The sequence below is a fragment of the Phodopus roborovskii genome, unplaced genomic scaffold (genome assembly GCF_943737965.1).
Source record: "Phodopus roborovskii unplaced genomic scaffold, PHOROB, whole genome shotgun sequence".
NCBI classification, from domain to species: domain Eukaryota; kingdom Metazoa; phylum Chordata; class Mammalia; order Rodentia; family Cricetidae; genus Phodopus; species Phodopus roborovskii.
The window spans coordinates 1,512,009-1,529,632 of NW_026126422.1; the positions used below are offsets into that span (position 1 = coordinate 1,512,009).

Genomic DNA, 17,624 nt, shown 5'->3' on the forward strand with positions numbered 1-17,624 from the left:
TATGAACAACAGAGACTAGGTGGTTTTTCATGTCCCTTTCAACATAGAAGTCCTGAGGTTACATAATCAGATCTGCGAACGGCCAATTAAAGCACGGCTCCTTCCAGTACTGTGCCCTAAATAGACCAACCAAAGAACAATGAATTAAATATTTGCACAGCCATTCCTGTTCAAAAGAATTCCAACCTTCTATTCTTCAGCAGCAGGCTAACCTTTTTTTTTTTTTTTTTTTTTTTAAGACTAAGAAAGATTTGGCTTCCCCTAAGAAAACTCTCTGTCTCTCTCGGTTTTGGAATGAAAGTCGCAGGAAGAAGACAGCAAGAGAGGGGGAATTCTATAGGACAGACCTTTAAAATTAAAACTTTGTTTTGAAAGGAGGTTAGCAATAATGAGCGAGCTGTTAGCTGTCCCCAGCTGTGATGCAATAATCTCACGTTCAGGGTTTACTTTACTTTCATCTACAAATCAAGAACACAACAGTGTTCCTTCTGCATGTACTGTAAATATTGAAGCTGATCTGTAGACTTCATTTTGAACTTCAAAAGGGCTCATTTCATCAGGTCTGGTGGCTCATGCCTATCATCCCAACACTATGGAGGCTGAGGCAGAAAGATCGCCAAGGGCTTGTTGATACTAACCCAGGCTAGTGTGTCTCAAATAAACGAACAAAAGGTCCCATAGAGTTTCTATGCTGTTGTTTGGATGCCTTCCATTCCTTTCTAAAATACTGATTCTTCATCTTAGGGAAAAATAAGCAAAACACTATCTCAAACTTATATACAGTGGTTTCAAACCCTCGCCAAATAGCAATTTAAAGCCCTAAGCATACAGCAAGAACACCAACAACTATTAAATATTGCAGACTCAGGGAAAAAATGAAAATGCCACATGCAGTTAGATCATCTAGACAGCTCTCCATTCAATTTATTCTCTCAAAACCAGCAGGCAACTCGAAGGGAGCCGGAACGAAAGAAACGCAATCTTCCTCAGGATTCCTGTTATGACATTCAAGGCCTAAGAGGGCTGCAGAGCTGCTCTCCTTGAGCTGCATGGGGTGGTAGCCGCCCTTCCTTGGCTACTTGGGGCATAATCAACAAAGTGGGTGATCAGGCCACCCCAGCTACAGTATTGTGCCCACGGGAAGTCATACTCAAAAACATAGAAAACGAAGAGATGGCAGCTCTCATCTTGCAGCTCCTCATCCCTGGCAATTCCTTCCTCAAAAAGCACACTGTTTTTCAAACACCTTCCAGAGGCTTATTCTCACTCACACACACACACACACACACACACACACACACACACACACACACACACCTCTTTCTGTTTGAGTGAAACCAGTGTTTATTCACAAGGTATTGCTCTGTGTGTTGAAAACACTTATTCTAAATGTTATCCTGAGGTGGGGAAGGCGCTGGTAAAGTCAAACACATGCTTAAAGGGTAGTGATGTAACAGTTTCCACTTCAAAGTTGAGGAACCTTGGTTCCTTATGGATGACTAGAGTGAAACCCTAGGATGTTTAGATGCGTGCCCGGTTGGTTGATTTTGTGCATTTGTTCACAGTTCTCGGCATCCAGGCAGGAGTTTCCAGTCTAATATAGCTCAATCAGAAGAAAGTGTTACTGAGAATGTAAGCATCCTTCCTTCAAAGTTCTAGCAGTGGTTTTGTGTGATCGAAAAGCACACAGAAATGCCCTGTTTAAAAATCATCAAATAACAAGACTCACTCCCAAGTTGAACCTCACAGTAAGATGGGGGTCCCAGGGTGGGTGGATGGGGGCACTCTAAGACAGACTTCTGGAGCATTGAAGGTTAACTTCCTGTTAGTCTGAGACACACACACACACACACACACACACACACACACACACACACCACATTATTTTTCCTGCTGTGCCTCAGTGACCACGGGGTTCACAATTCTTCAGAAGTGAAGATTTTTGCTTACTGTGCCCAGCACTCTACAAGAAACAGAACACAGAGATGACAAACACAGATGCATTCAACAACCACAGCACCTACAGAGATTGTGACTTAAAACAGATATGACATTCAAATTGATTAAACATTCGGTGTACCGATGTAAAATTCTTAGAGATTCAGGTTCCAGAGGAGACAACTTCAAACCACAGCAGTGAATAATCTTGAGTTAGGAAGTTCAACTCCCTTTTAATCCTTTGCTCTATTCATTGCCAAAATGCCCAACACCCTTACACCGGTTCACCCCCACTACAACAAAGGGAAGAAGCTGGCAGCTCAGCCCGCCAGCAGGTTCCACCAGCTCCTAGAAGTTACTAAGCCATAGAATTGTCACTGTGTGCCTTTGAGTAGACTTGTTTAATTTTTTCCCCTTTAAATAGTATATTTAAGGTTTAAGCACAGAATTTTTTTAAAAGAAAAGAATAAGCCTAAAATGGACTGATTGTGTGACCCAAAATGTCATCAACTGCCTGGAAGCAGCAGGTGGAAGACTGCTCAAGGCACATGCCACATCACTGGCCCCTTTCTGGACTACCGAATCCAACCACGGATTACAAGAGTCCCATATGACATGCATGCACCTGAAAGAGGCTGGGAAGACACCAGAGTTTGTCCAAGGCCATGCCACATGCTTGCAACGATTGTCCTGTGGAGCTTGCGCTTGTGATCATGGGGGCTGGAGGGGAACTGGATACACATTCTATATGGGAGCCAGTGGCAATGTCCAAACTTGCATGCCCTAGCCTTTTCTTCCAGACATAAGGGAGCCTAGCCAGGGGGAGGTCTGTGCTTAGATGTGACAGCTGGTGCCTTCCATGTCAGATGGCTATACTGTTGCAAGTACACAGCGCATCCCATTTATGTACCAGAGGAAAAGCTAGTCAGGCAGTCAGTCACTGGTTCACTAGATGAGTGGTTCATTCTATCAGTGGTCCAGGAGGTGTAGGCCAAAATCCTAGCTGGCCATCCCCAGAAAGGACATACAAAGGGAAGCTCACAAGTCATTGCCATCACAGATAGGGCTTTCGCTTTTACGACTTGAAGAATGTATCGGAAAAAAAAAAAAAAAAAAAAAAAAAAAAAACAGAATAAAAAGCAGAAACTATAGTTAGTCCACCTAGAGAGCTCTAGAATCCCCAACTTTAGCAAATGCCAATAGAGTACTCCCCATCCTTCACCCCAGTACTAGATGGTACCAACCAACTAGGGTTGGTACCAGAGCTATGCTTCTACAACCGAGCTTCTACAACCAAACTTCCTGTCACAAAAGTCTAATACAGGCTCTGTGGTTTTGCAAAGAAATTGAAGAGTCTCTATAACCAGGTACCATGGCTCCTCTTTATTGTCAGGCTGACTAGACTACCTAGGAAAGTAGCCAGAATTCTACTTTCTCTGCATCTTGGCCCATCAACATGTGAGGAGTCCCAGCCATGTGATCACCCAGCCATAAATACCGCCATGCCTTCCCCACCATGATGGGCTGTCTAAGTGAAATGTAAGCCAAAATTAACCCCTCCCCTTTGAATTGCCTCTCACAGGGATTTGGTCACAGCAATAAGAAATTAATCAATGCACTGGATACTGAAAGTGAGAAATCAACAATAAATAAACAATAGCTATGAATTCATGGCCTGGTCTTCGTAAGAATTTTGTGCTAGCCGAGACAGCAAAAAGAGCACTATGAACATTTGATGGATCTATTTCTCTTTAGTTATTCTCAAAATACATTTATGCAGACAGAACATTGCAGAGAACAGAAAAATACATGTTACACTGTACAATTATCTTAATGGTTCCAAAGAAGGGATGGGGAAGCCACCAAAAGGCATGATGGTGTTGAAAAAGCAGTGGTGACTGCTGATGCAAACAGAGTATTCCAGGCAATTTACACACATCTTCCCTCCAGTCCTCATGACTGAGACAGACCCTCCCTTTTAACCATCCCGTTAAGAGTACCAATTAAAACTGTCTCAAAAAAACAACAAAAGAATATTAATTAACCAATGGTGTACACACCTTTAATGCCAGCATTCAGGAGGCAGAGGCAGGCAGATCTCTGTGAATTGGAGCCCAATATGATCTATATACTAAAATCCACACCAGCCAGTGATACAAAGTTAGACCATGTCTCAAAAGAAGGGGTTAAGCTGGGTGGGGGGGGGAGTGAACCTTGATGGTAAGCTTCTTGCTTGCTTGCTTGCTCAGCATGTATGAGGTCCTGTATTCAAACACAGGTCCTAGAACTAAAAATAATATTAAAACTTCTACTAAACATGCCATTTTGCAAAGGGAGAAAATATTTGACCAGCAAGTAAGTAATTTGTCTTAAGTCCTAAGGCTGGGATGGAGTAGAGTTAAAAAAAAAAAAAAAAAACAACTGTGACATTCTTGAAGTCCAAACTCTTAACAGCAGACTCTACATAACACAAGAGCACCAGGTGACTAAACCAAAATGTACTATGGATTCCTATGTGCTGCTATGTCATATGAACAGCTCTCCTAAGCTGGGTATGGTGGTGCATGCAAGTAATCTCAGCACTTGGGATGCTGATGCAGAAAGATCATGAGTTCGAGGCCAGTCTGAACAGAGAACACTTCATAAAACAAAAGCCAAGAATTTTCCTGGAAAGAGGATGAATGGTCTGGGGTTATGTGTGGGCCATGAAGGTGCACACTTCAGGACTGAACGTCACCATAGCCGGGTAAAAGACCCATTGCGCACAGTGATGTTTTAAGGGTGCCTGGGAGAAATATTAACACTTCGAGAAATCTTTCGTTGAGGAAAATTTTTGTTAGAAACAAAACATTATACTTTGAGAAATGCTTAGGGCAAGTGCTCCTCTTTTATTAGGACAACTTAATTGAGTACACAGCATTAAAATAGCTGGCCTGAATATTTATTAGAGCACCAGCTGTTCCCTCCAGATTTTTAGAAATTCAAGCTTTGGTGCCAAGTGTAATTTGGAAAGAAGGCTGGACGAATAGAAAAGCCTACGTCACACAATCTACATCTAAATAGTAAACAGTCGCTGGAGGCCTACAGAATACCTCCATGCCTGTGGTGAAGATGGGCAGCAAACTGGGCTGCCACCCATTCTCAAACCCACTCTGTTAAGATTGGTAATTATATATTCTTAAATTATGCCTTACAATTCCTAATTAGCAATCATTTACACATATGGATAGTATCACAAGGATAACCACAGGGTTTGCATGCCACTCTGGTCTTACGTTTTGTTTTGTTTTTTTATTTGCTTTTTATTTTGTTTTCTATTTTAGGAGTAGGGCTAACCCCAATGAAATATCTCAAAGAATGGAGATTTTTTTATTCACAGTTTCAACTCTTTCAAAGTGTCTCCACTTTAGGTACCCAGCTATAATCAAAATATGTAATTTTAAGGGGGTAGGGAAGGATGAAACTATGGAATGGAGGGGGGGGAATGGAGAGGGAGGGAGGGAGGGTCCCTGTACTCTGCAGAACACTCTGGACACGGTACTGTAATTGTAATGAAATGATAAAGAAAACTGAGACATCCTCTTTGTCTTCCACGTCTGCTTTGCCGTCACCTGTCCTAGTGACTGCTAATGAACTGGTCCTGGAAGGAGAAATGTCCCTTCCATGCCCTGTAGCAGAGTCACCTGTGAAGTGGTCATATTGGCCTCCCTGCTGACTTCCCCCCTCTGAAGAGAGCCCCATCAAGGCCAGAGGTTCAGGCAGCCCAAGACATGGAAGCCGGCAGGAAGAGGTTCTGTGGACGGAAGGGTGGTACTTGAGAAGGAGGTCGGTATGTGGCAATCACCTCGCCGCCTGTGGTTACACAGGCAGACCCCACCCATGGGTGCAGAGTTTTCCAGCCTGCCTGCTCTAAGTAGCTTCCATCCTCTATGGCCCTGAAGGCTGGCATATGCACTGCTGTACACGCTCTTTAAAGATATGCTCTCGTTTTGTTTTTAGGGCCCTCGGGTTTAAAAATAAACCGGCACTTTTGGATTAATAAGAAATTCCTTGGGGGACTGAATAGGCTGCATCTTTTATACCAGTAAGAGAAGAGCAGCAGCTCCCTGTGCTGGTGCAGTCAAACACCCTGGGCTCATGTCTGTACCACCTAGCTGCCTCCCTCAAAGATGGAGGGGTGGGTCAAGACACATCTCTACCACCCCAAAAAATAAAGCGCAACCTGGCTGAGGGTATGACCTGTAAAACTTTTCTTTTTTTAAATACAATACTAATACCACCAATTATACCCTGTCTTGATGGTCCCACTGAATCAGATCTCCCCAGTGAGAAGATTGAAGTTTTCTAGCTTGCTAGTGTGGCCAAACGGGAGTAAAACCCCAAGTCATCATGTCCTACAGAAGTCACATCACCCATGATGAACACTGCTGTTGTTTAATTTATTTATGTACCTGTCTTCTAACCACCTACCACCTAACTGCCACCTTATTTTTGGCAATGAAGGGGACACAAGCCAGGGCCCTGTGCACACTGGGCAGGAACTCCACCAAGGGCGTGCTTCCTCAGTCCCACAATCACTGTCTTTAAACGTGTCTTAGCCATCTAGGTTTCCTTGACTAGAAAGATGGATCCTGTGGACTGCTAAAGACGGCCATGATTTCTCTTCTCCGTCCTCTTCCTCCTCCTCTTCCTCTAATTTCAGCAGGAACCCTTTGCTATAATCTGTACCACATAAAGCATGAAATCTCAGGTTCCTGCTTCTGGTACTACTGAGGGGAGGCAGGGCCTCTAAGTGCGGAGCTTCTCTGGAAGAAGTCAGGTCACTGGAGGCATAACCTTGAAAGGATGCTGGGACCATGTCCCTTTCTCTGCCTTCTCTCTACGTCTCAATCACCATTCCATGAGTAGCTGCTTCTACACACGCCTGCCAAGATGACGTGCATGTGCTCCGTACATCATGTGCTGCTTATAGGCTCCAAACAGGGCGATAGAACCATGGACCTCTGAGACGGTAAACCAGACTGTACCTCCCATCCTCCTAAGCCGTCACCTAAAGTATTCTGTCAGAGTGATAGGAGCCTAACTATTAAACTTCTCTCTCCTTCCCCCCCCCCCATGATAAGGTTCCAAATTAATGAAACTGACAGCCAAGCTTCTCTGGAGAAGAGAGACACATCAACACATCGGCTCCACCTTTCCCCTGCACAACACTCCTCCAGCTCTTGAGGATGCTTACAGATACTGCTGAGTTTGCAAAGCAATGGGCCAGAATAAACATTTAAGCGCATCTATGCAATTCCAGATCCAAGCTGAAACCACTAGCGTGAAGGGTAAGGCTTCGGAGACTAGTGCCCACCCTGGGTGCACAGGCTTAGCAGAAGCTCACTCGAAAAGAAGATGGAAGGTGTAACTTCACTAGAAACTCAACCTGAGCCAACTATGTTCTCTGGCTGTTGGGAGATGACTGGTTTAGCCTGAGTTAATAACCAATGTTTGCACTGAGAGATTTGCTTCTTACAAAGTGCTTTCACATGTATAATCTCATTTAATGCAGGATAATGACTCTGGAAGTATAGTCTCTCAGCCTTTGATGAGCCCTAAACACTGCTCTATAATGTAACAATAACTTCTTCCAAGCCAAATCAGCACAGTAGAGGCTTCCGGCTCTGTGTAGAACCTGGAACTCAAGGCTAACAGCCCTCTAGAGAGCTGGAACAATCTGTGAAAAATGTGATCCATTCTGGTTCCTACAGTAATCAAAGTGCATGCAAATGAGAACTTGGGCAGAGCATCATGCCCAGAGCCTGTGACCAGGCCGGAGCACAGCCTGTCCATGAGACACAAGGAGGCTGGATCCTCGAAAGGTGAAAAATGGGTTTAGAAATGGTATTGTGGCTATTTTAAAATAAGGAAGGAGGGATATAAGTCTTTGGATAGGCGCACGCAAGGCAAGCTTCTCGTAAAGGTTCAGGTAACAGAAGGACGCTGTGGGAGCCTAGAGCTCGTACCATCAGGAGGAGGATGTCCCACCAGGGAGGGTGAGGGGCTGTGGTCCAGGACACCTGGGCACTGGGCAGTAGGGACAAAGGGTTGGTTACCTTTCTTATCATTGTGACTGAAGAAGCAACTGAAGAGATGAGGATTTAATTTGGGTTCACTGTTGAAACCATACGAGGATGGAAAGGGGAAAAGACAAAAAAAAAAAAAAAAATACATCAGTTGAAAAGTCAAGGAGATATGGGCTAGTCTATAGCTTCAAAGTGACTTGGCAAACAGTAGTTCTAAGTCGCCAAAGCAACAAAAGTACCTACATGAGTGGAGAAGTTTGGCAGGCAACACCCTAGCTAAAGATCACTGCCACTTAATGAGATATATGGATGCACAACTTCTCTCCTGGACTCTGCCTCCCCAAAACACACAGCCGGAACCTAAGCACTGGGAGCCTGCAGGCAATCCACAGCGAAAGCAGTCAGGCTGCCGTCGGTTTATAATCTTCCAAAGCATCAAAGTTCTAAAAGCGGACGGCTCAAAGAGACTGAGATGTTAGCAGGTGTGATACATCGCTCTGGCCTGCACTCCTTAACCTTAAATGCCATGATTGAGATTGGGACAGTGAAGGGGACCCAAGGCCTGGGAGGTAGAAATGTGCATTCCCCAGTGGTACTGTGTCTACCAAGGAGAATACTGTTGGAGATAAACGTCACACTGAAAGTGTTGGCGAGAGCCATCAGGTAGACAAAAAATAAGCTGGAAAACTTAAAAACAAATGCCTCTTTTAAACACAACTTTGCCAGTTGTTATTTTCCTATAGGTTTGGGATATGCTTTAAAATTAAACTGAAAAATCAACACTGAGGGCCTGGAGAGATGGCTGTGTGTGGTTCAGGGTGCTGGCACCCACGTGGTGACTCACAACCATCTGGAACTCTGGTTCCAGGGGATCCAACACCCTCTTCTGGTTTCTGCATGAACCAGGCATGCACATGGTGCACAGACACACAACGCAGGCAAAACGCCCACGGACATAAATTCTTTAAAATGTTTAATTTAAAAAAGAAGAAACAAAAGTAAGTTGGGAGGCTGGAAACGTCAGAGACATTACATCGGGTTTGAAGACGGATGCGACTCTCTAACCAAATGTTCGCAAGACAGACGTCCCTTAGACAATGGCTGCCTGTTAGAGAATCGAAGGCTTCCTGACCAGAAGGGTGGATCCACGGGCTTTCTCAACATTCCGAACTTCATCCATCTGACAAACATATGTGTTTCAGATGACATGAGACACACTGGGCTTACGGAAATGATTGGGAGATGGTCCCCACACAGGACATACAGAAGGGCAGAGTGACAGTTCTCAAGATAGCCATTTTAAGGCAGTCGGCGTTATGTGTAGAAATAAACATATTGACTCAGCAATACCCTTGTTAGTACTCTAATTGTCATTTATGAGTTTTTCAACAGACCACATAACAATTTAGTATCCTAGCATACTCTTTAAAAACATTTTATCCTAAACTTTGTGTGTGCTTTGTGGGTGGTGTTAATTGTGGCATATGCAAAAACTTTATCACTTTTCAATTATGAACAGATGCAAATGACTTACTTGATGTTTAATTTTAGAATAACAAGTGCCTTCTAAAATAAGTTTCAGGCTGAGAAACTGGGGCTATGGCTGCAGAACAGACTTGACACTCCCAAAGCGAACCCCACAAGTGCTCCAACACCCACCCCAAAAGCCACTTCACACCTCTGTGCTCCGATTTCTGTATTGGTCACAAAAACACCATCATCTGTTTCTGCAAGATACTTTCACAGGTTTTTAAAAGGGCATCATAATTGTAAAGCTGTGGCTTCTGAAAACGCACACAGGTCTAGGCACAGCAGCTTGTGTCTATACCTGCAGCCACTCGGTCAGACTGGGGAAGGAGTTTATGGGGTAGGGTTGGCCACCAGGCTGGGCTAGGCTGGACGAAATAGCAAGACCCCCATGGAGAAATCAAAAGAGGACCTTGCTTTCACTTTCCTAAGGAACAACATGGCAGTGTGGACATCAGGACAGGGTGACCCCACTAACTGAGCTTCCAGTTGCAACTTTATGCATGCAGGGTGGCATATTAGTTACCTGGCTTCCCAACTTTTGCTTTTGGCTCTTCAACCTTCCAGAGCATCGTCCACTGAGAATGCACAGTCCCATAGTGAACCCAATGGTGGGTCCTGACTTTCCCCTCTGAGGCCCACACACCTTCCCCACCCTTCTCTCAAGAGCCAGTCACGTAGCCACATTTAGCTTTCTTCCCCCATCTCCCAGTCACTCGAAAGGCAATTGATACTTCCATACGGTTGCCACCAAAGCTAACAGATGTCTAGCAAATTAAAACAAAAATTATGACTTATAAACTGCTGATGTACCAACGTTCCAGAACATCTTGAAATTTATACTGAATCATAAGATAAGACATCCTGCTTGATGCCCCACCCACAGCCCAAGGTTCCCTGAGTCTCCCTCTTCTTGGAATGTAAGCCCCATGGAAATAAATTATATCCAGCATTCTGCCATCCGTCCTGGATGAACCTTGGCTTGCAACACACAGTAATATCTGAAAGCACACCAAAGAGACATCTGGCCTCAAACAGACCATAGCTGCTCTAGTCCTTGGACAGAACAGAGAACAAAATAACAAGTGGTCCTACCAACTAACTCAAAGCTTCTGCTGATCAGTGGGGTCATGTTTTTCTAATAAGTCACTTTCTAAAGATGGCTGGAATCACATGTCTTAGTCAGGATTATTACTGCTATGATAAAACACCATGACCAACAACAGCTTGGGAAGGAAAGAGTTTATTTCGCGCACAGTTCCATTTAACGGTTTGTCATCACAAGGGCAGGAATTCAAGCAGGGCAGGAACCTGGAGGCAGGAGCTGATGCAGAGGAGTGCTTCTTACTGGCTTTCTCAGCCTGATTTCTCTTACTGGCTTGCTCAGCCTGATTTCTTATAGAACCCAGGACCACCTGCCCAGGGATCGAACCACCCACAACAGACTGGGCCCTTCCCCACAGATCACTAATTAAGAAAATATACAACTGCTGGACTTATGGAGGGTTTCTCAGTTGAGGTTCTCTCCTTTCAGATAACTTTGGCTTGTGTCAAGGTGACAGAAACCTAGCCAGAACACCACATAACAAAGTGACCTTGACACTTCCCTATCAAGGACAGAACTGACAATTGACAAGACTCCATCAATATGCCAAATGGCAGTGCTGTTAAACTGCCCGGAAGCTGCCTCAAGTCTGAGACAGCAGAATCCCAGACAGTGCAATCCCTGTACTGTGCCAGAGCTGGCCATCAGTGTCTCCTGCCAGTCACAGGTGAGCACCAGCCTGGGCTCCCCACCCAAAGGAGGCATTAAAAAAAAAAAAAAAAAAGGCCAGGCACAGCTCACAGCAGGTGGGTGGGCAGAGATCCCAGATTAGAACCATCCCTGTGAGTAGTCCAGTGGCCAAACTGTGAACTGTCATAATGAGGTTTAGTTTTAAAGTACTGAAGTTGGGGGGGGGGTTGTTGTGTGCAGCAATAAATAACCAGGATGGATGCTGACATTCACTCATTTGCTGGGACACAGTTAGGTGTCAAGGGCCAGAACAAAACCTCTACAAATGGCCAGTGATGAGACTCAAACTCCCCAAAGGACTGACCTGGAAACAAAACACCTCTTGTCCCCTCCCCTCTGCCCCAAAGACAACTCAGTGTTTGTGAGTAATGTCTTCCTATGGTGACACCCTCAATAAAATCAATTCCTGCTGGCTAGAGTTCTTCCAATATAGAGCAAGAAAAGCAAGGCTTTCCCCCCACCCTGTGACAACTAACAAGAAAGGAATCTCTACAAGATGTTGGCTTCCTGACTCAGAATATCACAACTGTTACATAAAAGAATTAGGATTTTACACGTGAAGCTGTAATTCTAATAATAATGATGACTCAGGACTACATTCTTGAGATTCACAGAGCAGATAGGGAAACATACCTGCCATGACAATAACTCCACAAGCTAGGGAAATTTAGTGAAAGGGTTTTTCGGTTTTGTTTTGTTTTTCTAAGTGAGAGGATCATTCAGGAAGAAATGAAAAACAAATAATCCCTGAGTCTCAGTAAAGGACAGTCCATAACTAGGCAAGTCTCCATGCCTTTCCCATTACAGCCTATCACCCCTCTCTCACATTTCATCTTGCCCGGCATTATTAGAACTCAACAAATTCTTTGCCAAAAGCAGAAAGAAAGAAAAAAAACCCTCACAATTCAACCAAATCCTTCATTTTACTAGCTGAGAAGCGCGAAGGCCAGGGCAGTTAAGTGACTAACAGTCACCGTGCTGATTAGCAAGAGATCCGAACTGTCACAGCTGCCACTGTGTGTTCACTTTTATTTTACAAGAACTGCTACATTCAAATGTCTTCAATGAATTTCAAATCCAGTCACCTTGTCAATGTGAAAATGAGAGATTAGGCACCCGTGGTCTCTGCTAGCAATGTCTCCTTCATACCTGTGCAGCCGAAGCACCGGCTCTGCTGTTTGTGGCGATCACAGGCGGGCCGGAGGCTCCACAGAGGAGAGGCGTGCAAGTTTGTATAGCCGCTGCCAGATCGCCAGTCACTAACATTTTAGTGTGGATTGCTTTAATTATAACATGGGTATTTTCCCGCTGCTTTCTGCTAGAGCCACTGGTCCTGATAAAATGGGGCATTTAAATAGAAGGCAATTTGGAGACAGCAAGCAGGACAGAAAAAGGATTAGGGGTGGGCCTTGACACTGAAAAGGCAGGGAGTGTAAAGGACTAAGTAGGGGCCTCCTCAGCAACGCTGCCCAGGCTTCCCACAAAACTACCTACCGCCCGCAGGAATACCTTCAAAACCACCTAAGACGTGAGCCCTATTCTGGAACTCTCCACACCATTGATCTGCAATTTTGTCGAAGCCCTCCACAGTTCAGGGGCTTTGCTGCAGCCTAATCCAGAGACAGGGCTAAATTTGCCTTTGTGCTCGCCACAAAATTACACCCAACTGCCAGGGAAACATTCCCCAATCCTTTTCATTTCCTTTCCATTCCCTGCTATGAAACTGCGGAGAAAGCCCATGGGTGCTTTTTGTTGCCTGGTAGCTGAAATGTGCAACTTTTGGAACTGCTCGAGTGGAATGAAGAGGCCTGAACCAAACGCCCCTGCAGCCCCATTCCACGGCCCTTGCCTCTCATAGTTCAATGCTATCAGAAGAGCTCACTGGGAAATATGCCTACCCACCACTTTAAACATTTCCAGAAAGGGTCCAGGAGAGAAGCAAAAAAAGAAAATCATTTCCTCTTGCTCTAATTACAGCAGGGATTGTGGGGGGGGGATGCCCCCAGGAACCACATACCATCACACACACATGCACGTGCACGCACGCGCGCGCACACACACACACACACACGACTGTGAATGGTTGGGTATGGTGTCCATTCCCACGCTCCCTCATCAATCTAGTCCAGCCCTGAGAACAGATGACATGCTGACACAAAGTCCATTTCCTTCCACAACACACACATGGCCACTCTGATGAAAACTAAAATGAGCTTGTGAGTGAGGAAACAACTATTCTCACAGACGTATGTATTTACAGCAAACCGCCACAATTAAGGGAAGTCCAAAAATGAAAATGTACTGTATTCAGACCGCTGGGTCATTGTTATTTAACCTTGCAGAAACTTGGGGATACCCCCACGGAAAGCCACCATCTTAACCGCCCGTGGAGAGAAGGTGTCATCGAGGAAGACGACCCAATAGGAAGAGGTGGACTGAAAAATAATATAGTGTTCCAACCAACCATTTTCCCCCTCGTCCTACAGAACTCTTTGTCTGGTTGCTGAACATGGTTGTGAGGTCGCAGAAAAGAACCAAAACAAAAGAGTAGGGTCCCAGCCTGATTACAATAGGCGCCCGGCACACCGCACATGGCAGTGCCAAGCAGTGCACGGTTTGAACCCGGTGTGCAAGCAGCTCGCCTGCTAGTCAGTAAAACACACCACCTTCTCCTTAGCGTTTCTCCGAGGGTTACTAAAAACCCGGCCCCGCTGTGTGTCACCCCTTTAAAAAGGGAGGACGTGAGGCAAGCGCACACTGGAACATATGTTGACTGGCGACTAGTTATTCCACAAGGATACACACAGATATAAACCCCTCCACCCCACACGCCCACTTGACCAGTCCATTATGCGAAGAAAGCGCTTTACAGCCAGAGAGGAGCATGCAAGACGCGTTATTTACGTGCACATTACAGAACCACACACCACGCATCTGCATCCTACACAAAGCCCGAGATGGTGCAAGGAGATACACGCTGAGCACGGCACAGACCAGCCGCGGCAACACGGAGCCAAGCCCTCGGCCAATCAGAACGGCGCTGGAAGGTGGATCTCGGGGTCGGCTCTGCCCGATTAGCCTGCCCCATTATGACACCACGCTCTGCCCAACATCCAGATCCCACGGGAAGCAAACCTAATCCGTGTACTCGCTCGTTTCTCAAACTGCCGAGGCGTCCTCCCATCCGTGCCCAAGCTATGCAACCCCCCCCTTTTTTTTTTTTTCAAAAAAAGAGAAAGAAAAAAGCCACCCTGAGGCCTGGCTGCCCCCTGCCCGGCTCGGTTCCTCTTTTCATCTCCTCCGGGTCCTGGGAAGGATGAAGTGTTTGTCTCCCTCGCGCTCGAGCCGGGAAGGCGGAAGGTAGAAGCCTCTAGCCCCGGCAAGGGCAGGCTCCCCGGGGGCGGCGAAAAGTAAAGGCAGCGACCACAGCGGGGGACCGTCGCCCACCCATCCGCCACGGCACTTGGAAGCCCAAGAGCGCTCCAACTTACCCAAAATATGACATTGAAGCCAAAGATGAAGTATTTGATGCAACAACTGACTTCAGGACCCTTGTAGTGCTTCCCGGACATCCTCTGGGTTCATGAAGACACTTTCCCCGCCAGCCCGAGTTTGGAGCCCCGGAGCACCGCGGCTCGGAGCAGCCCGGCGAGCAGCAGGGCACGCGGGGCTCAGCCGCGCGGACCGAGCGGCTCCGGCACCTCCAGCCGCGGGCCTCCGAGGCCGCCGGGACGCGGTGGCCGCAACCGCCGGGAAGCCTCGTCGAACAGGCACGGAGCACAAAGCGGGAGCCTCGCGTCCGTGCGCCAGGCGGCGGGTCCGGCGCTCGGTCCCCGGGCTCCGGGCAGTGGCGGCCGCGCAGATGCCGGCGGAGACGCTGCCCGCCGCCCGCTCGCGCGCCTCCCACCGCTCGCTCCGCCCGCCGCTCGCTCCGCCCGCCCCGGCCCGCAGCTCCGCCCGGCGCCCGGGTCGGCGAGGCGCGCGCGCGCTCGACTCGTGCTCGGGAGCTCCCGAGAGGCGCTCGCACCACGCAGCCGCGCCACCTCTGTCGCGGTCCGCCAGTCCCTCTGCTTCGACTCCTCTCTCCCGGCCCCTTCTTCCCCAAGCCTCATGCTACCCGGGGATACGAAGGAACACCCCGAAGCGCTCTGATCCAGAGCAGCCTAGGCAGAAGGACCGACCGCGGTGGATGAGCTTGCTGGTCCTTCTTCTTGGCCACCAGCTGCTCTGGAGGGACCCCAGAAAAGAGAGTGGTTTCGGGGCGCCAGGGCTGGACGAGCCCCTCCCCAACACACACACCCACACATGCATCCTCCTCCAGCACCGCTATGTGGAAGAGCGGGTGCCTTGCTACCCAACAGCAGAGCAGAGTGTGACATGGAGCTCTGCTGAGGGGTGCAAGGGGAGTTAGGGAATTGAAGTGAAGAGCATGGAGGTGGGGGGTGAGGCTACTTTGAATCGCTCAGTGACTAACCCAACCTTCCCACTGGCCAGAGAAACGAATTTCATCCTGCAAATGGGGCCACGGAAGGGGGGGGGGGACACCCAGAGGAGTCTTGACCCAGGTCAACTTCCACCCTTGATGGAATAGCGCCCAAGGAACGCAACTGCTTCCGAAGTGAGGAAGCGATCCAGGAGTTACAGGACCGTTTTCCTCTGGGGGATCCCAGTTGGATTTATAGACTCAGACCACTCCTGACCTCTGACAAAGGCCAGAACTAGAGGGTGGAAACTGAGCATCGGTGGTATGCAGATACGCAGCAATTGCGTATCCACACTCTTCACAAATAGGTGCCCGTGTTTTGTGGGAAAAGAAGCAAGAACAGCTAAGAAATGTGTGGCAACATCTATGGGAATTCACTTACATCTTCAAACATCTATGATAGAGATTTTCAAAAAAAAAAAAAAAAAATCCAGAATCATCCAGTGAGACTGCCTTACCGGGCCCAGAAATGGTAACTTAGGGGTCTGGGAAGGCTTGAGGTCCAGAGCATTCTGAATAGGGTTTTGCTAAGTGACTGTCTCTGTTTTAGCTCAAAAATTGGCTTCAAGCGTTGATAAGGCAAGTTTACTTTTACCTATGGTAAACTCTTTCTAGAAGGGCCTGGCCTTCAGAAGGATTGGGACTATGTTTTGAGTCACGTTACCCAAAAGGCAGGAGGACCAGGAATCCTACTCATTCCATCCCATGATACTGACTAGCAGCAGATGAAAGAGCTGTCTGTCTCTCCACCCAGCCCAGACAGCAAGGTCCTCTTCCAGCAATGGATTTCTTTACTAACATCACACTGAGGAGCTTTACCGAAGCCTACTCACACTATTGTAATTCTGTCTGTATAAATAGATCTGCTGCTGCAGAATTCTGGGGAAATCGGAGGAGAGGTCTCCCCTAAGCTGTGTGACACATTTCAACAAAGGACTAGAATTAAATCCAACTGGTGGCTGCATTTTATCCTTAAGTGATACCTCAAGTGTCCTTGCCCTCACACATGCTTAGTTCCTGACTTTACCGCCATCTGGCACGAGAGTGGTCCATTTGGGCAACTGATGAACCTTTGCTGACACATAACTGTTGCTCAAATTCCATAGTCTGCTGAGGGTCCACCTCTGGTGCTGATATCTATGGTCTTGATGGATGTCTAGTGGCATGTATCTCTCATTAGAGTATCATACCATGTATTTTCTCTGTCCTATAAACCCTCTGTGTTCTGCCTATACATTCCCCACTTCCCCCAAAACCACAGATGTTTTAGATCTCCATAGTTTTGCCCTTGTTTGGAATTTCATATAGAAGAAACCTCATAGGTATTTTCCTTCATCGTGAACCTAAAAACATCTCTAAAAATAAAGTCTTAAACATCAATGGACTATGGCAGTGTGTGTCTGTATGGCCAACTCTTCGGGAGTGGGAACAGGAATATTGGGGTTCAAATTCATCCTTACCTACATATTAAATTCCAAACTAAATTCTGGGCTACATGAGGTGCTATCTACAAGAAGAAAAGACAAAAGATCAATGGCGAAGATACAGTTCAATCACTCATTCGCAATTTGGAGAGCCATTAAAAAAAAAAAAAAACTAGTTGAAAAGTCCTATAGTCCTATGTCACATCACATATCCAAAGTTCTGACAATTAATAAACATATTTTAAGCAATCCAGAAAACAAAATATCTGTTAAAGTTCATAATATTCATAATAGAAATATTCCTTGACTTGGAAACAATGGAAGGAAATAATCAATGGTTATGACTAGGAGTACCTTCATAAATTATCAGCATTTGTTGTATCTAACTA

The 17,624-nt window shown here is 46.5% G+C and overlaps 1 protein-coding gene across 1 annotated transcript in view; it reads right to left on the minus strand.

The window, feature by feature from the left end:
* The window catches only part of Tspan5 (tetraspanin 5), a 160,019-nt gene extending 145,050 nt beyond the window's left edge, over positions 1-14,969 (minus strand). Inside the window, exon 1 of the mRNA XM_051185411.1 lies at positions 14,820-14,969. Within this exon, the coding sequence (XP_051041368.1) occupies positions 14,820-14,900 (81 nt within the window). The 5' untranslated portion in view covers positions 14,901-14,969. The remainder of the gene's footprint in view (positions 1-14,819) is intronic.
* Between the last annotated feature and the right edge of the window lie 2,655 nt (positions 14,970-17,624).